This window comes from Rhea pennata, chromosome Z (genome assembly GCF_028389875.1).
Source record: "Rhea pennata isolate bPtePen1 chromosome Z, bPtePen1.pri, whole genome shotgun sequence".
NCBI lineage: Eukaryota > Metazoa > Chordata > Aves > Rheiformes > Rheidae > Rhea > Rhea pennata.
The window spans coordinates 16,553,858-16,575,427 of NC_084702.1; the positions used below are offsets into that span (position 1 = coordinate 16,553,858).

A 21,570-nucleotide genomic window follows, 5' to 3' on the forward strand; every position below is an offset into this window, starting at 1 on the left:
TGTAAGAGCTATTTTTTCTCTTAAATAATCACCCTTTGCAAGTGCTATTAGAGCTTCCTTAGTATTGTGGAACTAAAGTCAATCTTGTTATTTCACTCCTTATAAAACTCCACCAAGCAGTAGAAATCGTTTTATGTATCTTTTCCCAATACAGAAAAGTACTATGATGCTGCTGAATTCAGAGCTGACTGGCCCAAGTGTGTATGTTTAAATCATGCTATTTTATAGAAAGGTACTCAACATTATGGCTTTAGAATTCCTTAAAGCAGAAACCTGCTTAGAACTTGCTTAGCTGCAGTAATAAAAAGTGTTGTTTTAGTGAGAGAAATACATGTGTATTTCCGTGCTTGATTCACACAAACATGACTGATCTTTTCTTTGATTTTACATGCCACAGCTTTTCACTAGGAGCAGACCTCTTCCAAGTGATGCAGAACTATCTGGAGACAAAAGAGCATGTACAGCAACAACATATCTGAGAAATCCTTAAGGAAGAGACCACTGTATCCTCCTTTGTGTTGGTTGCTTGTGGGCAGCATGGGCTTGCAGGGTGCACACCTTCTCTGCAGTCCCAGATTGTTGAGGTGGCTACTCTCTGCTCAGCCCTGGAGTGAGTTACAGCAGAGCCATGAGGTTCCGGGAATGCCGGCCCCCGCGTAACCGTTTTGTCACACACAGCGGGAATCACAAGATTCTCACCTGTCTCCACAAGCAAAGGTGCACACAGCACAGATCTTTACAATCTGGCAGTCCTCACCTGTTTACTATGTGATCCACTTTGCCTGTTTTCAGCTTGCCTCATTTCAGTTGCAGGGAGGAAAGCATGGCATACCAACACAGGTGTTAGTCAAGTCACAATTATGAATAAGTTCCATCCAGCTCACAGATCTCATTTGTATAATCTCCATGAAATGCCACCTGCTGATGTTTTTTTTTTTTTTTTTTTTTTTCAAATGTAAGAAGTTTACTTCACCTTCAGCAGTTGTGTGCTCAACAGAGAAGTTATGACAGCTCTACAATCTTAGCCAAGGACAGATACATGCTGCTCTTACCTCTGTTCTTGAGCTAGGAAGGTAGAAGAGTGCAATGTTCTTATAGATCCAGACCCAGCAATGCCCTTCTTCAGATCATTGCCTCCTGATGTGGCAAAAAAAAAAAAAAAAAAAAAGCAGAGATGGCAAAAAGCAGCTCAAAGAAGTTCACTATGCATAAGAACCATCACCCACCAATCCACAGAAGGTTGAGTGGGTAGGCAAAATGCAAAGCCATTTGGGGTACCAGGCAGCATGCCAAAGGAGCACAGGGTGAGCTCCCTAGTGACCATCTGCAATTACACATTTGTTATGTGTGGTGAACTGACTGGCCACAGATTCTGCACAGCTGCTTGTCAAACTATCATCTTCTAAGAGTTTTCCCTGCTCAGGAAATATAAATGAGTATCATAGTGAGCGTAGAATAATTAATGTTGTTTTTTTGAAAAGCAGTTATCTCATGTGTCTGACATAATGTTATTTATTTGCACTCTAATATGTCTGCTTTATCTATGAAATACCATGCAGAGAAGAAGGCAGAGTGTAAAAAAAAAATCTGCTTTACCCCTGGTATTATTCCATCCAGATCAGTCTCCTTCAGCCTCTTTCATGAGTTTACACAAATGTGTTTTAATCCATAGAGTAATGAGAATGTACATGTTTGCAGTACTTCTCACTCTAGCATTTCTGCTGGCTTTGGAAAGAATTTTCTAAAATCCTTTGCACCTGTAAAATTAAATATCATGTCAGAATTGTCATTATGACTCAGCTCAGTATTTAAGGCACTGAAAGGTACTGATTAAAGCAAGTTTCTTACTCAGTCCTGATAGCTGAATTGAAGTGTTGTTCTGACCCATGATAAAAACTGCCTAGTCAAAACTAAAATCCAGTTACAAAAAATATTCCTAGTTCTGTTTCCTAAAATACTGAAGCAAGGGATGGAAAATCCTTTTATGTAATCAGGTTAATGTCTTGATAAAATAAAAATTACTGTGAGAAAGCAGGGTCTCTTTTTAGGTATTAGATGCTAGCACTGCCATAGTCTGTGTGATATGAAGAGGAACAGAAGACTGATTTGGTTTCCCCAGTTGCACTGACCACTGAAAATTAGAAAAAACACATGACTGCTTGCATTAAAAAATAAGAGAAAACAGTGATAAGGAGGAAGTCTTTCTGCAGACGTGACTTGCAAATAGCAGTCAGTAATAATAATGATGTGGTCATAAACAGAAAGCTAAAGTGATGAACTGCAGTATAGAAGTAAATAGTACACAGTAACAATAACATGCACAGAGACACCCAGTCAGTTAGGTGATGTGGTTTAAAAGAATCATAGAATAAATTATGTTGGAAGGGAGCTCTGGAGATCACCTAGTCTAACCCGCCACTCAAAGAAGGACCAGCTTAGATCGAATTGCTCAGGATTTGTCTTGACAAGTTTTGAGTATCTGCCAGGAAAGAGATTCCACGGCCTTTCTGGGCACCAGTGTATTGTGTCACACCCTCATTGTGATTGTTTTATATGGACATAGATGAAAATTGTTAAGTAATCCTTAGAAGAAGTTTTGTAAGGTTAATAGGAAGAGAATTAAAAAAAAAAAATAAAAGGAACTTAACAGTTTCGTGAATGCAGAATGGTCCTAGTAAATGCAAGATGTTCAGACTTCAAGGCTGCACACTGCCCTAAGTGGATGTAAGTCCATAAAAATCTTCAGGTGTAATCAAAAGCAGAATTTGAGCATTTAAACTCTGCTGGATGCTTTGAATAAACTTGTTCAGGTGCAGGTTCTCAGCAATACAAAGCATTGAACTCAGTACTTTCATCAAAATGAAACTGGAACTGCTCATAAATTCCTAAGAAACTTGGTGGCTTCCTTCTAAAACAGCCACTTGTTTTGAAGTGACATAAAGCTTGAATAAGATCAGCCTGAGGGCTGCGTTGTTGGTGCATGTTTTAAACTGATCATGAGAGGTGGACTGTTGCTGCTGTCTTGCAAACATAATAGAACTGCTTTGTCTTTTAAACCTGGGAAATCTTAGCTGTTACTTCCAACAGTTGCATAAAGATCTGATGTAAGTATAATGCTGCTAAAATGAAGAATTATATTTACTGTATTTCTTAGCTGGTGTATTACTGTTTTTTTTTATATATATGTATTATTAGGAATTGTGTAAATGAAGTTTGTTTTCAAATGACTTTCAGGGAGTGAACTCTGATTCTGAACAAGGGGTGGAGTAAGTCCCAGGTCCTAAAACACAGGTCCAAGTAACTTCAAAGCCTGGAGAAGAAAGAATTTTATAACCTCAATGTATGAGTCTTCCAACTCTTTCAGATTCTATGATCCGTCACAAGTGAAGGCAGGATAGTGGTGCTAGGGAGCCTCTAAGTTAATGAGTTAGAATACTGTTGTTTTTTTATAAATCTTTTTTATTCTGAATTTCAAGGAAAAGTTGTAAAAAGAAAAAAAAAGATCTGTATATTTGTCTATTTATATTTATATATCTCTGCTTATTTTCTCTTACTTGTTATTAACTCCCTGCCACTGCAGTCTTGTTTTGATTTTACAGCATTTCTGGGGAATTTCACTTTTTGCTTTCCCAGGACAAGCACTGACTAGGAAGAAAGGAACTTTTTGTGCTTCTCTGAAAAGTCTTTTTTTTCAGTACAAGCTGGAGATAGAAAAAGAGGATTACAGCCTGTCACTCAGAAGTGTTAACCTGTGTTATTCAGTGCTGCTGCTAACAACTGAAAGGCAGGTATTTGCCTTGTATGGCAAAAATTATTTTATTTAAAATGGTATTACTGCATTTAAATTGCCATAGTTGAAGTTGAACAAAAAAGTGAGAATGAAATACAGCGAGCGACAGATAAACAATGCAGAGTTGGTAAAAATTAATCACAAAAGGAAAACAGAGAGGGAAGTGAGAAACGATGTCTTCTCACCTGAAAGCTGAAGTGCAGTGAAGAGCAGATTAAAGTAACGCAAATTACAAGAGATGTGAGCATCAGATGTTAAGCAATGGATCCAGCAAGGGACTGAGTGCGCAGAGAGGTGGATGGCAAGTGCCTGCACACGGACGTAAGGAGCATGGAAGGCAAGAGCAGGCGAGAGGGTATGTGGGTGAGGTGGAATAAACGAATGATGGCAGAAAGTGTGTCCACAGGATGTACTGGGACGGGCCTGTGAAACAGACTGTTGAACAAATATTAGTTTGCATACAGTTTGCATGGAATATGCCTGGCATGAAAACTGCATACATGTTTTCACTGTATGCATCGCTAATTTTTTAAAGAAATACCTGAGATGGAAGCAAAGTACCTTCTTTCCATTGGTAAGATATAGTGCAGATGTAGGTTATTTAAGGATACTAGTACTGACCTTTTGTTTTGTTTTGTTTTGGCCTGTTTTTTTTTTTTTTTTTTTTTTTTTTTTTACACTGGATCCTCCACTAAATGTGAAATCAGTTTAGTCATTTCATGAGAAGGTTGATAAGGCTATGAAGGTTGGAAGGAAGCTTTGGGGACCTGTGGGTGCACAAAAGGTAAAGGAGTTTCAGTAATAAACAAAGACAAAGCAGGCAGTGATTGAGACCTCATAGTCTTAGGTGGTATATGTACACACACACACACACACACACACACACACGTATACAAGTAAATAGGTAGACGTTTTTCCAATGAAAAGAATGTACAGTTTTGTTCCTCATAGCTACCTCAAAACAAACTAACTTTGACATGTGAAGACTGCTTCACACATGTACAAGCACATTAACTTGGTATTCTTCTGATGCTTCCTTCTCAGCCAAATTGGTCCAAAGAGGAATGCCATGTTACCATAGCTTGATTACTTCTGTTTTTGAGATGGGTTTCTCTTTCTTGGATATTTCTAGGGGGCATTATACTGTGCTTTGTGCAGGCATATCCTTGCAGTACACAAATACAAAAGGTATGACAGGGAACAGGAAAAGAGTGAGCTGAAGTGAGAGCTAAGGCTACAGAGGATGCCAGCGGCAGAGCAAAAATATTGAACATAAGAATGGATAAATCAATAGCAAGATTGCTATTTCAAATCTAGAGCAAGTTCTATGAGATCAGATTTTTTTACTAGTCTTGTTACTTCACTGTGTATGTGGAGGTAGACACAGATGACACGGCCTACCTCCTGCCACCTCCTGATGATGTTACTGTTCTCCTGCTCCCAGCTGCAGACTGGAACATCCCACCCCCCGCTTTCTTCTAGGAACTTTGTAAGAAGGTCTGTGTTATACTGCTTAATGCTGAGTGTTGTCACATCATAAATGCTATAAAGGTGCTAGATTGTTCTGTAGGCAAGTATTTGTTTACGATATCTACTTAACTCTAAAAATAGCAGGTATTCTTTCTTTAATCCTTTAGCCTTTCAGACTGAAGTCTGAGGAATTAATCTCCACTTGTATGTAGTTTTTGACCTCTGCTTTAAACTTCATGAAGAACAGGTGTGCCCGAATGCTTGTTTAGTTTTCCCACAGTTCTGATTATTCTAGTGGAAGTTACGCCCTCTATCCACAAAACTCACCACTCTTGAGCTGCAAAGCATTTCTAAGTAAACGCTAAATATGTTTTGTGTTCTCGGCCATCCATTACCTGGAATCCAAACATTTCAACAAGTTGAACAGTGTCTTTAGGGAAGGAATATGCCTGATTTGTTAGACTGTAAGATCTCTGAATTAATGGCTGTGTCTTGGGTTGTATTTATCTAGTGGATGACATAATGAAGACTGTCCTGCCCTGTACTGTTTTGTTGTGTTGGCAGCAATCATAGTAAGACTACCAAAGGCATCCTTCACCAGGGTGTTCCTTTTATTTAAGGAAAGTGCTGCTAGCTTTCAGATACAGGGATGAAAGGAATGGAATTGAACTCACAGTTCACATGATTCAGATGCGGTTTTCAATATTTGTTCCTAAGGAACTGATTACAAAATATTCTGTAATTTGTTTGGGATCCTTACAGTTTGTTCTGGGTTATGAAGCCAAGGCTCACACATGAGAATGAGGACTTGCGTAAACAAGCCCTGAAATCTGCAGATGACATTACAGATAAACTATGCTATTTCTATAACCAACTGAAAGCAAGATTTTTGACAAGAATGTTATCTAGGAAGTTTGCTACATGTTGATAAGGAGGGCATTACAAACCAGAGGCAAAATTATTTCCTCAGTTCTGTATGCCTCCAAGTACAGAATTTAATGCTCTGCCTAACATCTTATCTGTCACAATACAGGACAGATACTTTTTTTTCCTGTAATTCATTATCTTGGCTTACTTACTGCACTGGCATATTATTTTTATAGAACACTTCTGTAGCCTGTTGCCACATTTCTGTTTTTGCATTGCGTTGCCCAGTTCAGGATTGGATTCTGGCCAGAGAGAAGGCAACACTTCCATGAGAGGAGCCATGTAAGAACCAAATATCTTACACACCTAGGAGATGGATACAAAAGGCCTTGTCCCATTAGCTGGATTCAGGCAACATTTTTAATCCTCTGCAAAGTGATGGTGGTATTGCTCCATTTAAGAAATGTGGGATTCAGGATTATATCCTGACTAAGTGCAACTTTAGGTATCTATGTCTAACACTACAATTCACAAAACTCCTTTGCTCAGCTGCTTTCGAAATATGGAATCACCTGAAGTCTGAGGGGCCTAAGATTTTGACCTTTTAAGTATCCCAGACACCCAACATTTCTACTTCTGGACCTCAATCTTAACATTTCTGAGCAGATTTGTGCCAATATCATCCTTCAACTCAGTAGGTCTTACAAGTTAAGTATTCCCAAAAACATGATCCAGCAGGCATATGCATGCCAAATAGATCAATACAAAGCACAACTACTTTAAAGTAGCTGTTTGCTCAATAGCTCCATGTTTTAAGCTTGCAGGGTTTGATGCTCCTCCCCTTTATCACCTCTTCTACTTAAGGGCAGCCCTCATGAATCCTGTAGGCTGGACATGAGGAAGAAAGTCTGCAGAAGGGAAGACTTTCCTCTGGTTGAGGAGGAAAAGATTAGAGACCTTCCAGGCAGGCTAGACATCCACAAATCCATGGGCCCAGGGGCTGGGGAATGTTGTTGCCAGGCTGCTCTCCATCATCTTTGAAAAGGTGCTGGAGAACTGGAGAGGTGCCTGAGGACTGGAAGAAAGCCATTGTCACTCCAGTCTTCAAGAAGGGCAAGAAGGAGGACACAGGCAACTATAGGCCAGTCAGCCTCACCTCCATCCCTGCTAAGGTGATGGTACAGCTCATTCTAGATGTCATCTCAAGACATATAGAGGAGAAGAAGGTGATCGGGAGTAGTCAGCATGGATTCACCAAGGGGAAATCCTGCTTAACCAATCTGATAGCCTTCTCTGATGGAATGACTGGCTGGCTAGATGAGGGGAGAGCAGTGGATGTTGTGTACCTTGACTTCAGCAAGGCTTTTGACACCATCTCCCAGAACATCCTCCTAGAGAAGCTCAGGAAGTGTGGGTTAGGCGAGTGGACAGTGAGGTGGACTGAGAACTAGCTGAAAGGCAGAGCTCAGAGGGTTGTCATCAGTTGGCGCAAAGTCTAGTTGGAGGCCTGCGGCTAGTGGCGTCCCCCAGGGCTCGGTACTGGGTCCCATCCTGTTCAACTTCTTCATGAGGAACCTGGATGAAGGGACAGAGTGCCTCCTCAGCAAGTTTGCTGATGATCCCAAGCTGGGAGGAGTGGCTGACACACCTGAGGGCTGTGCTGTCATACAGAGAGACCTGGACAGGATGGCGAGTTGGGCAGAGAGGAACCTCCTGAGGTTCAACAAGGGCAAGTGCAGAGTCCTGCACCTAGGGAAAAATAACCCTAGGCACCAGTGCAGGCTGGGGACTGACCTGCTGGAGAGCAGCTCTGCAGAGGACCTGGGAGTGCTGGTGGATGACAAGCTGACCATGAGCCAGCAATGTGCCCGTGTGGCCAAGAAGGCCAATGCTATCCTGGGCTGCATTAGGAAGAGAGTTGCCAGCAGGTCGAGGGAGGTGATCCTGCCCCTCTCCTCAGCCCTGGGGAGGCCTCAGCTCAAGTCCTGTGTCCAGTTGTGGGCTCCCCAGCACAAGAGAGACATGGAGCTACTGGAGAGAGTCCAGCGTAGGGCTACAAAGATGATCAGAGGGCTGGAGCACCTACCCTGTGAGGAACGGCTGCGAGAGCTGGGCCTGTTCAGCCTGGGGAAGAGAAGCCTGAGGGGGGATCTTATCAATGTGTACGAGTACCTGAAGGGAGGGTGTCAAGGGGATGGGGACAAAGTCTTTTCAGTTGTCCCGTGTGACAGGACAAGAGGCAATGGGCAGAAGCTGAACCTCAGGAAGTTCTGGCTGACCGTGAAGGGGAATTTCTTCCCTGTGAGAGCGATGGAGCCCTGGCACAGGTTGCCCAGAGAGGTTGTGGAGTCTCCTTCTCTGGAGATCTTCAAGGCCCACCTGGATGCAACCCTGTCTAACATGCTCTAGGTGACCCTGCTGAGCGGGGAGGTTGGACTAGATGATCTCCAGGGGTCCCTTCCAACCTTACCCATTCTGTGATTCTCAGATACACTGCTCTGTTAGGATAAGCATCTCTTTATTTCTGTTTGTAGAAATGAGTAAAGTATATATTTTGTTTTGAAAATTGAATAATATATTTAAAACGATGTTGTGGCCTACAGCATATAACTTGTATTATCTGAAATGGGAATGCTGAGTCTAAAACCTCTGAGGGAACAAGAAACATCTTTCTCACTAGTTTACATGAAATGGTGCATTCCATTGACAAAAAAATACTTTTTTTTTTTTTTTTTTGAAGATCAGTATTATAATCTCTGTGGGTGTGTCTACTTTGGCCAGGACTAAAGACATACAGGTGATCAGCCCAACTGAAAGGACAGAAACTACTCATAGCGTCCTTTTGATCTAATAGTGGAATGTTTTTAGTAATTAATTATCACTACCCTCTGGGTTTCACTCAGCACTGACTAAGAAAATGTATCAAACTATATTTCTTTTGGGCCATGAAAAATCAGATATGGGTTTCAACTTAGTACTTTCAGTAAAGTAAAAAAAACTTTATAAAAAAGGAAGATTATTTTTCTCCTGTTTTCCATTCATGTAGTCACACCTTTGTTACTATTTTTCCCTCTCAAATTTTTAGTCTTGGGCCTCACATCCTCATTGGAACTATTGCAACTCATAAAAGACAGGACCACACATCTAAAAACTGTCACATGACATACATTACCTCAATTCTGTGGTGCTTCATTTTCACAATTACACAGCACTGTGTGAAAACTTGCTTTTTCTTTTGGAGTTGGTTTGGGAAATTCATTTATTGTCAGGTTGCAAATTGCTGTTGAAATGTCATGCTGCTTCCCCATGTGCTCAGACGTGGATTCCAATCCCGAACTGAGTTGCCAGGACTGGTAGGTGCTGTTCCTATGGTGCAGGATTCATCATGCCCCTATGGAGTTGTAACACAAAGATGATGAATGTGCTTTAGAAATGGCTTTTTGCTTAAAGGAAGCATGTTGTAGCCAACTGAAAGTAAGACAGTGCTGCGCACTAATTGTTTAGCTAGCAGGGCACAGTGATTTCTGCAAGACAGAACATGCCTATGTTCTACATAAGGTAAGGAGAAAATGAGGTTTATTCTGGAATATAATGAATGATTGATACTGCAAGCTGAGAAAAAACACATCTTCCAGGTGCTGATGCAGATCTTATAGAAATTCCCTTTTAGTGCCTTACATAGCTATATTATTAACTTGCATGGGTAGATTACACTGAAGTAGAGCAATGGGTTGACGTCTCTCAGTGAGAAAATTGAGAATAAAGCAAGATAGCTAGTAATATAGATCTTGCTGATCCTCACAAACACCCCATGACTCTGCTTCCAGTGTCACAAATCAGAATATATTTCCTTATTTGGGTTCTTCTACTAATTTAGTGTATGTGTCATGCTCTCCTTACACTTAACCATCTGATTTTATAAAATTTGTTCTTATTTGATATTTAATAATTAGGATTGTTATGGGGCTTTAATTATATATGCCCTTAATTCTGTTCTATCCTTTTACTCTTAGTTATATATATATTTTAAAAATGTCTCATCCTCTATCTTACACAATTTACATACTCTAAGTTTTCAGTGTACCCAGAAGAACAAAAGACAGCAGACTAACCTCAGATATCCCATAGTGAGGCCAAACTAAGGCTCTAAATGTTTCCATGGAATATTTTTCCCTTTTTAATTCAGTTTTCTTCCTTCAATGGCCATCCATCTGCATGAATTAAGGTATGCAGAGAAGTGAGTAATAGAGTAGGAGACTGAGGATGGTAAATTTCTTTCTAATACTAAATGTGAAACCCAATGGTGGCTAGATAATGAAGTGAAATTTAACCCAGCTGTAAAGGCTGAACAGGGTATTTGTTTCTGCATCTCAGAAACAAAGATACTAATGCAGGATATTGTTTGTTAGCTCCTTTCTCATACAGCTAAGATAATTAGGACTTGGAACACATTAGATAGTTTCATTTCAACCAAGCCTTCTGATAAAGGTAAATAGGTTCTACTTGCATATAATAAACTGCTTACTGTAGCTTGTTCATCTACTTTTATGGACGAGAACAAAAAGTAAAGGCCCAAATTTACAGGATAGGCCCACTAATTTTGATTGCTAACTTTGACAAAGCCTTGAGCCCGACAGTCAGATGTGCTGAGAGCTCCAGGGCAGAAGCAATCAGAAAAATGCAGCACCTGAGAAAATCAGAGATGGACTGTTTCAAGCTGAGCTGCAAATGAATGAGGAAGTAAAATGTGAAACCCTCTTCAGTAAGTCTAGCTCTGGGGAAGTCTAAAATTGCTCCTTCTCCTCTTTACTTCCTTATGATTATTTCTAGATCTCTTTAACTTTGCAGACTATCTTACTATATGCTGATTTATTTGAAGTTATCTTTCCTTCTTATCTATCATCTCATTAGTTCTGTTATAAACTTAGTAACTTTTTCTCACTTATGTTCATCTGTATAAGAAAGTACAAATAACAGTTTGATTGTTATTGATACAGGAAGATACTCTAAAACTGGACTTTCTCTTTCCTGATACATTATTTAAGGGCTGCTTTTTTACTGTCAGTAATTCAGGGTACTTTGTACGTACCGGGTACAGCCATGTGTAAGGAGAAAAAACTAACAGCACTCAGCACTGAAATCTAATCCACTCTGAAGTGGACTGCTAATTTAGTTGGCCCTGAGACTTGGGTACCTTATGCTGAGTCCTAGGTTATCTGCGGCTGTTGAGGTTAAAGAACTTGGTAAGTATTTCCAAAAAGTATGCAGAACAGAGTGGAAATAAAATCAGGGTTAGTGATCTTGTAAAATAGATAAGATGTTGGTGTAGGCTGTTTAAAAAAGATTGCTTGCACATGTTTATAAAGCTTTTCTGCATAAAAGAGGCCATCACCAATTCTTTATCTTATTCAGGGGTACAGTTTAAATGAGACTCTGTCCTGGTAAATTACATCCTGCTGCCTGAAAGCTACAGCTCTTGAAAGCATTAAGGGTAAAGTTGTAGAAGTAGTTTTTGTCTTCTCTCAGCAGCAGCTCCGTGGTTCATATTCCACATGTATGCATTCTGCATGTTTTAATTAGGATTTCCGTTGTTTCTAGTGTAAATATAAATGCTTCTATTTTTTGCTGACATTTTTAGCTGTGATAGATTTTGATTTAGAGTTCCCTTTGTTTCAGATTCACCTGAGAAGATGTTTGGAATCGTGACAGTGCTGTTGCTGGAAGTGCAGCTCAGTGCAGTCTCAGGTGAGAGGGAACAATCTCGTAGGTAGGACCAATATAACGACACCACGACACCCTCTGAGCACGTTTTTCAGCATCCTCAGTGGTACTTATGTGAACAGCTAGTAACGTCTGGAGCCTCTGCTCCATGATGTCTTACAGCAGGTGTTTTTTATTAATCAAGCAGAAGACAAATGTCCACCACTTTTCCAAATCTGGCTTCTTTAAAGTGTGGCATGTTGATAGAGGAGGTGTCCACAGTTATCAGGCATTGCTGCGAAAGGCAGTATGACCAAAACAGTACCAGCCTGTTGAAAATTAGAAGAACCTTGGTGCTAGATGCACTGAGGTACCACCGCATACGTGCCCCCTTGCCCATCCTTGCAGCTTGGCCAAAATTCAGAAGAGGGCTATTAGGAAAAGAAGAAAAACAGGAGAGGAGTGCTGCAGGTGTTACAGACTTCCAGTTTACATCTTTGGGAATTGCAAGAGGCAAGATAACAGATTCCTCACACATACCTGCTGCCCCTGGTGAGGAGCTAACACCTGCTGAGTGCCCCGGGCTGCCTGTGGGGGAAGCCAGACCAGGGCACCATCTGGTACAGGGGAGCCTGTTTGACGGCTGCTCGCTCCCTGCCTCCAGCTTGGAGCTGGGACCCCGTGCTCTGCTGTGGGCACAGGGAGTCTGGCAGCGGACGCAGGAAGTGGGGAGCTTCCCCTCTCAGTCTTCTGCTGACGGAGAGCTTCTCCCTGGGAGGAGATCCTGGGCAACTACAACAGGCAAAACGTACCCTGCGCTAATGTTGTCAGGGATACACCTGCCACTTTGCTTTTGGTAGATACCTTGAGGCAGACATAACATCTGGCAGTGTATATTCCTCACTTAACTTACTTCAAATTAGTGCAGCTTAGCTTGCACTTTCTGTGTAGGTACAGCATCACACATAGTAAATAAGAAAGGGAAAAGCTTGGCATATTTGCGTTTTTTTTTGCTTCTTCATTTTAATATGACTGAAGTGACAGAGAAAACACTAAACTGAAGCTTTCTCTGTCACTTCTGTGCACAGCATAGAAGTGGAAGATGCAGAAATGGTTTGAAGAACTTCTCTTTTGAGTGTCACCATCGATACTTGCAAATACTTCTGAGTTAAATCTACCAATGTATGATACCAACAATATTACAAGTAATAACAATGTATGTTGAATTTTGTATCAAAAATAATTTTTGTGCATCAAGTGTGGTTTAAAATGGTAAACTATCTGTAGCAATAAGAATTTCAGATTTGGTGAATGAGTCAGCAGATGATTTTGGCACATTTTCGGAAATAACTTTATATATAGCTGAGATGATTCACGAAATTAGACGATATTCATGTGTTTCCAAACTTGTGGAAGGCTCATAATTGCTACATAGCAGTTCTTCCAAATCAGTGTAATCACACGCTCTTCTCTTACTCACAGTACATTTCTATTGATTTCACAGCAGTTACACAGGATTTTCATTTATTAAAGAACAATAAAGTCAGGCTTACTATTGCCATAATTAATTGCTGCTTTTATGAGAATTGCAGGACTTATAAGGAACAATCATAATCTTAGAAAAGTATCCACTGTGTAATAACTGATTCAGCCATAAATTATTTCTAGTAAGTGAAAACACTTCTCAATAGCTTGTTTTGTCCCTTTTTTTCAGTCTCTAAAAGCTGAAAGATGATTTGCTCTATAGATACTATTGAAATAGTAAAAATGCGTGAATAGAGAGAAAAAGAAATAAATAAAACTTACAGTAAATCCAGTAACTTTATGTTTGATTATATAACACTTCTGGCCCACGTTGAAAGGAAAATGCAACTTTTTTTTAAAATACTACAAAAACTTATTTTCTTTTCCTACTTTAGCTTTATTTACAGTTGAAGTTCCTCAACAGCTATACATTGTGGAGTATGGGAGCAATGTGACCATGGAGTGCAGATTCCCAGTAAATGGCTCATTAAATCTTGAACTCTTAAGTGTTGTCTGGGAGCAGAAAAGGCAAGGTCAGCCAAAATCAAAAGAGGTGTACACGCTTCGCAATGGGAAGGCGTTCCCTTCATCCCAGCATCACGATTATACAGGAAGAGCAGCACTGTTACCTGGTGAATTGAAACTGGGGCGAGCTATGCTTCAGATCACCAGCGTAAAGATCGCAGATGCAGGATCGTACCTCTGTCTCATCGAATACCAGGGAGCTGACTATAAGTATGTTACTCTGGAAGTGAAAGGTCAGTGGCTGAATGGAACATAAAAAGTCTCTGCTAGATTCCTACAGATCTGTAGGATTTTTTTTTTTTATGAACTTTTCTGTCATCAAGCCCCTGATGCCCCTACGGTATACTGAAGCAGCTGTCTTGGTGCAGGCTAGTCTTGAACTGAAGTTTAATGGCCAACTGAGCTTCTCCAAGGTTTGCCGTGGCGCAGAGGGAGCGCAGCTGCTTTCTCCCTCGGTCCTTCATCCTTCTCCTGCACCCCCTCCCCTGTTGTGCTGGCTCTGGCACAGCTTTCTCCAAGCTGCTTTAATTCACTCGTGAGCCCTGTTGTAACTACCCAAGTGGCTAGGAATTCACTAGTGATTGCACCTCTAGGGGCAAGGACATGTGATTTTCTGTGTTTGTCAAAGTGATACAAACATTAGTAATAAATGACTATACGGCTGAATATTCTTTGAAAAGCCTATGGTGTTTCCTACTAATCGCAGTATGCCACTGTAATGCAAGAGAGCTCTTTCCTCAAAAGTTTAAATAAAGAATTTTGTCCAAGGCAAAAAGGGATACAGCCATTTTTAAGGCCAACCTCAGTTCTTCTGAATTGTCTTCACAGAATTTCTAAGGTCATTCTGTTCTAATATGACAAAAACACTTGTTTATAGCCTGTGGTGGCACAAGCATTAAAAATACTCTCTCTCTTGAAGTGGCCTGAATTATTTTCATTGTACTACAGTTATTATTTTGTATATTCAAAAGTGAAAATAAAATCCCAGAAGGCTTCACTGGTATTTATATTGCTAAATTAGAAGTTCAGTGTAAAGTACTGTTTTCTAAAAAGTATAGAGGAAGAAGTTTAGTGGCAGTAGGCCTGAGAAGGGTTGAGATTAGAATACTGAATTGTGCTGCAAAGCAGCTTTCATCATTGCACACGAGGAGTACCTAAGATACATATAATATGACAATAAGAGGAAGGAGGGAAATGGAAGGGGGGAAATGACTATGGTTGCATAAAATAATTTCACTTAACCTGTTCTTACGCAGCATCCTACAAGACAATAAACACACGAATAATGAGAAAATCAGATGAAGATCACTTTGTTTTTATATGCCAGTCAGAAGGCTTTCCCCTGGCAGAGGTATTCTGGCAAAATGAGAAGAAATTTAATCTCAGTGGATCTGCAAATACCACCCATACCTTGACTGCAGATGGCCTGTACAACGTAACCAGTGTCCTGACATTCAAACCAAACATGAGTGAGATCTACAGCTGCGTGTTCTGGAATAAAGAACTGAATGAAAAAACATCAGCTTGCATTTCTACTTTAGGTTCATATCTCACCTCAAACTTGTACAAGAAAGGCTTCCCAATGCATTATAAGAGAAAGAGAGAGAGCAGGAAATGATTATGTGCTTTCCTAGAATACATTGTGTCCTATAACCTGTCACCAGTATTCAGTTCTAGAAAACAGTGTAATACTAACGCTCTGAAAAAGAAACAAGTCAGGATTATTTATGCCTTTAGACAGAGATAGTCAAACTTTAACAAGGCAGTTTATGTCAGCTTTCTGAATATTTTTATTTTAGGATAGCTCTCATTACTTGGTTGCCAGCATGGTGGAGGTCTTTTGGTCATCCGTGACCTAGACTTCTAATCCACTGTTCTTCAAATGAAACACAGGGAAATTGCAGTAGCACTCATTCAAATGCCATTAAGTATGGCATACTTGACTCATTTATTGTAAAGCTTCTTACAGTAATATCACAGGATAAAGTACCCATAAAGTGAGTGTAAAATACTACATTGATAAATGTTAAAAATTTTTGGCAAAGTAAGCTCTTGGAGAATGAGAAATTATAATTTTATAAACTGTGCCTGTTTTGAGTTTTAAATTTACTTTCTTTTGTTTGCTTTCCTTGTTTTTGACAGCTTTAATGAGTACACAGTATAGCGGACAAAAGTCACTGATCTTACTTATCATCCCTACATGTGTGATCGTAGCTGTTCTCCTCTCTGCATTAATAATCTTTCAAAAGAGAAAATCATTCAGGAACTGCAATGCCAAAAAAGGTATGTTTTAATCCAGCTAGTAGGTCTTCTCTCTTGTTCCCCATTTTTCCTATGAATGACCTTTTGGTAGTTTTAGTACCTCTACATGTGCATATTTGACTTAGGTCATGACTGATTTCTAAAAGAACTCTGCTGTAAAATGAGATCGTGCTTCATTTGAGTTGGGCTTTATTTTCCCACCTTGTAACTTAGGTGAGACTAGGTTTATAGAAAGAATTTTTTTTATATATCTGACCAGCTGTTCTTCTGTAAAGACAAAAACAGACAAGCTTTGGCTCAGGTAAGATGGAATTGTAAACAATTTGTGTAAAACGCAAAGTTTCTCTGTTTTTTTCCATCTATAACAATTGATTTAGCAGAAGGCATTACCTCTCCTTGCAAACTTTGTGTCTCTGTCATTGATAGTCATCATGGCTATAAATACATGCGACTGTAACATATGACACAGAACTTTTATGCTCTTCAGTAAGCCTGTCTAACTAATACTGCATGCTGTTGTACATGCTATTCTGGGTTGGACTATCACGCATCACATTTACTGTCTTATTTTACCAGTGAAATAGTGGAAAAGTACTAACACAAAGAGGCAATTACTCAAGTCTTTTCTTGCATATGAATAGATGCCAATAAACTCAGATGAATTTAATTATTCTCATCAGCTGAGTTCATAAGACAAATCCTGCTTTAGTATTTGGTTCTAAAGAGGTAAAGAAAAAAAATGGAGAGAAGTTCATTACTAACTCATACTAAATATACCAACTTAAACATTTAGTTTAATCTAAAAGCTTGTGGAATTATAGTATTTCTTGCAAGTTTAGAAATACTTATGTTAGATTTGTTTACATTAACAGGTAGGAAGAGAAAACTTCACTGTAACCAGAAAGATGAGAATGGTAAGTCATAAAATTTTTATGTTTATGCTCATAGTTTTTTCTTAGTTACAGGTAAAATCTGTATAAATTGATAGACAGCAACCATAGACAGTAATACTACATAGACTCTAGTGTCATATTTAAATTTAAAATTTCTAAAGACATAGTATCAGTAGTCTCTGAGTTCTAAATGTAAGATATCATTTTCTTACAGGCTGTATGAAATTTATAAATGTTTGTCCCTTTCACTGAGATATAGGTACCTGCACATATAGCTCTGTATACACCTCTGTATCCTACATGCAAGCTGCAGTAGCCTTAGAGGAGTAAGACACAATTTAAAAAGCTGGTTGTTTTGGAACGTATATTTTGGCTCAGGCCAAAAGTTTTACTCAGGAAATAGTGATATGTGATTTGTATGGGACCGTGACCTACTGGTTCATTTCTCATCTTATATGACTTTTCTTGACATCCAAGAATTTGTACATCAAGGAGAGAAAGTAATGTCCAAAGATCTCAGGATGTGTATGACTGTCCAGTGATAAGAAACCTTTTATAAAAAAAGAAGAGAGAGAAAAGAGAGGAAGAGAGATGCAAACACTCTTAAAACACTTACTTATGTAAATCACTTACTGCCTGTAAGTAAAAAGTCTGACAGATCAACATGTTACCAGGAGAGAGGCTGTGGTCAGTGTTAGGTGCAGCTGTAGTGGGTACAGCTGTAGCTCTTGATATCCAAGCAGGCCTTGGCAAAGTTATGGGGGCCACTGCACCATTAGAGTAGCCCCAAGGTACTCAAGTAGCCTAAGGTGCTCCAGGAATGAACCAAAACGTTTCCCTCCACCAAAATGCAAGGAGCAAAACTGTAGCAACTGTAATGGAGTGGCCTAAAGAAACACTACATAGTGGATTCTGGACACACTGACAAGCTCAAGCTTTTCTAAGATCAGGGTTTATTTGAAAAGCCATTGTAGTTTCTCACGACAAAAAAACACATCAGAAATCATAAGTTTAAGAAATAACTTCCATATGAGAAATGAAAATTAGGGATTGGACATAGTGAGAAAGAATTCTTCACTGATTCTCACTTTGTCTCAAAGGGTATGGCTTCTGTCTTACCCTAGCTGTACAGCTGCTGACATCAATAGATAGCATATGAAAAATGACACTTTCAGAAAAGCACCTTCATGTTTCAAAAATCCATACCTACTGCAGTCAAAAGCCTTTTCTTATTTTCCATGTGACAGTGTGAAACTTCCCTGGAATTACGCCACATACAAATGAACTAACCCTCAAGGCAAAGCTGGTGGATAGCTTTGGTGCATGTCCAGACATTCCCGTGCATGTTGCCTGAACACAGCGTGGCTTCCGATCGTTTTTTGTCTCACTGCTGTAGAGTTTTTTCTCTTCGTAGGCCCTAGCCTCTTCCTTATATTCAGTGAAATGAATAAATTAAAGGAAACGTAGTTGCTTTTTTGTGGTTCTGTTTTACTTCTTCATTTTAATGACCGAAAATCTTTGTGTAACATGCAGTAAGTCATATGACAAACTTTTATATTTCTCAGCATCATTTATTTTTAAGAAACACTGGAAAGAACCTTTTTTCCATGATGAGTATGTAGTTAAAGCACAAAAGCCACAGATATTTTACCAGAGAACCTTGGAAATGACCCACATTGCTCTGGTTACAGGAACAAGGATTGTTCATCTTATCATTTTAAGTCACAGCTCAGGCTGTATCAGCAGTGAAGATATAGTATGTTTTACCTCATTACTGAATGTTTTGTAATGTAAATGTTTCTACTGAGACAGATTTTATTGACAAGCATTCATATGGATGCTATGTAATGAGATTTCAGTTTGTATTTCATCTGTATAGCTGGTAGTCATAACTTTGATGTAACAGAAAATTCAGGGTTTGGATCAGAGATAAGAAAGATGGATGGAGTGCAAACATGGATAATTCTTCCCTCTGGAATGATTATTAGAGGATATCTAGGTAATTAGTGGCTACTTTAAGCCACTGCCTTCGTACTTCAGCATGGCACAGAAAAACTTCTATATAATACGGGTTTTCGTTGTTTATCACTTGGTAGTTAAAATCAGGCAACTTATTTATTTGCTTAAATTATTATAGATTTCTTAAAAAATAATACTCTTTTTTTCTTTCCTTTTTTTAAGGAGATAATTGTAACTCTCAAACTCGGGCTTTATGCTTGTCAACTATCAGAGTACCAGGAGATGGCAGGAATGTAAGCCTATGAAAACTCTTCTTGTGACATGCTTTGCACTTTTTGTCTCTATTTTTGAGGACTTCAGAGAAAAGTTGCAGCACTTTAGCTTTGGAACAACGAACTCATGGGGATTTGTTGTCACTGTAGCAATGAAAAGCTGTCCCTTTTAAGACACTTATCTGGAAGTTACAGGGAATTATGTTGTCATTAAACATGGTTTACCATGGTGAAGGGGTTATTTGAGTGCCTTTCATACACTTTACTTTTGGAGATATTGTTGCTCAAGGCACTTCTGTTCAGAAATGCCTTTATTAGCTGATCTAGTCTCAGGAATGTTGCTTGGACTCAAACATCTTGTGGGACTTCAAAAAAAGCTATACATGCTATGTTATGTTTGAACAGTTGTCTTTCATGCAGAGACATCATTACATGCTTGTATATTACATCCAGAATTTCTGCACTTTAAACTGGAAATTTACACAAGTATTCACCAGCAAGATAATATATAGAAGATGTTTTATATCACAATGAGATGTTGGAAGTTAAATCAAAGGACAGTCAAAAAGGACCCAGCTCCAACAGTGAATCAACATTATGTCACAGAAGAAGAGTTTTAATGCATAGGTTATGTAAAACCTTGTATAGCTATTTCTAATTTGTGGAAGGCTGGTAACATTGGCACAGCTTTAGGGAGGTAAGTAGCCATGTAAAAAAAATATGAAATATGTTGCTCTAGCTACATGACAATAAAAGGTTTCACATCTTAAGCTGATTACTCAACAGATTTTTTTTTTTAGGAGGAATTTGGAAGCAAAAGTGAAAGTGAAGTTCTGCCACATTTCTATACCAGTTACGGTCAACAGGTTATTTTAACTTTTTCTCTGAGGAAGAGAAGAGTCTTTCCAATGCCCAGCAATGATCTGTTTTACTTCCCATTATAGGAATGCCTAAAAATGCCTCATTTGATTCAGAAAACGATTTGTGCAGGGAGTTACTTCTACAGGTTTGAAAAAATAAACAACAGTAAACAACAACTTGGCATCTTAGGTAGTCATGACACAACAGACCAAGAGCACTAGGTAGGATTTGGCATATCATTGGCCAAGGACAATGGCTTTTGTGAGCTGTGTTTTCTCTTTAGAAAGATATGAGAAAGACTGAAGAAACAGGTGTCCACCCGGCAACTTTTTTGGCATAATCCCTTGGAAGAGTGCTCTGTTTCACTGTAAAAAAAAAAAATCACTACAGCAGCAGTGTCAAGATTTTCTCCTTAGCACTAGGTCTGGATTGAGATAGGAGCTGATTGTCCAGCATCTTGTGATCTTGTGCAGCTGTTTATCATAGCACAAAGCAGACCTACAGTGCTGTTTTAAGACTGTAAAGGTAACATTCACATCCCTTTCTGTTTTGCCATGATAGCTGATAAAGAAAGCAGGGCTGGTGTTCATTTTACTTGTGAAAGAGAAAAATGAGCATTTTTCTATAGTCATGTCTTCTTCCATATCCATGTATTGTACCTTTAAATAACCAACTGTAGTCATTTGGATTCAGCTGAGATTAATTCAAAGCTAACCAGACTCTTTGCTAGTACAGCAAATCAGAGGCAGCTTCTTGAATCATCGCTTACCTTCAGACGCAGTGTTGAGCCGCCTGGGAACTGGCCTAACTTGCACCATCTAGCAATACAAAAAAATCAACGTGCAGCGTGTTTCAGCCTCAAGTAGTTTCTTACCATGCTAGATTTCACTCAGATGTTAACTACGAGCCACTTCCATCCTCTTAGCCAGCGTGAAAAATCTAGTTTGTGTTCCTGTAAGGACTTCATTTTTGCCTATTTTTTTCTATTTTTTTTCACATAATCATAAAATAGAAGTAATCCAGACTGGATTGATCCATTTACATAGAGGAACATAAATAGTATGCAGGCTCTGAAATTTGATTGTGGTGAATATCATTATTTCTTATTGAAATGAAAGTCTTCTTGACAGTATTGTACTCTGCTGAGTAACTTTTGACTTGCCGTGGGTAGGGAATAACTGGTGTGGGCAGCACTTGCTGCCTGTTTCACAGGCATAACAAACACTACCCTGGCTTTCTGTGCTCCATACACTGGATGGTTTCATCATACATTCCCAGGCAGAGACAGCTCAGCTTTGCACTTCAACTCTATGTCCTTTCCACTCCATTTCACATGCCAGAGAGAAGTAATATTGTTATTCACTGTGATACCTATAAAAATACCTAGAAATACATCTTCATTTGAATGTTTGTACTCTTACCAACTCTCACTGGATGCTTATGGGTG

The 21,570-nt window shown here is 39.3% G+C and overlaps 1 protein-coding gene across 1 annotated transcript; it reads left to right on the forward strand.

The window, feature by feature from the left end:
* The first annotated feature begins 2,968 nt into the window (after positions 1-2,968).
* Positions 2,969-20,032, forward strand: LOC134153632 (programmed cell death 1 ligand 2-like). The gene is made up of 7 exons (XM_062599963.1): positions 2,969-3,104; positions 11,804-11,872; positions 13,747-14,109; positions 15,133-15,417; positions 16,019-16,159; positions 17,011-17,052; positions 19,213-20,032. The coding sequence occupies exons 2-7, from the start codon at positions 11,818-11,820 to the stop codon at positions 19,293-19,295; spliced, it is 969 nt and encodes a 322-aa protein (XP_062455947.1). The 5' UTR covers positions 2,969-3,104; positions 11,804-11,817; the 3' UTR covers positions 19,296-20,032.
* Positions 20,033-21,570: the final 1,538 nt, after the last annotated feature.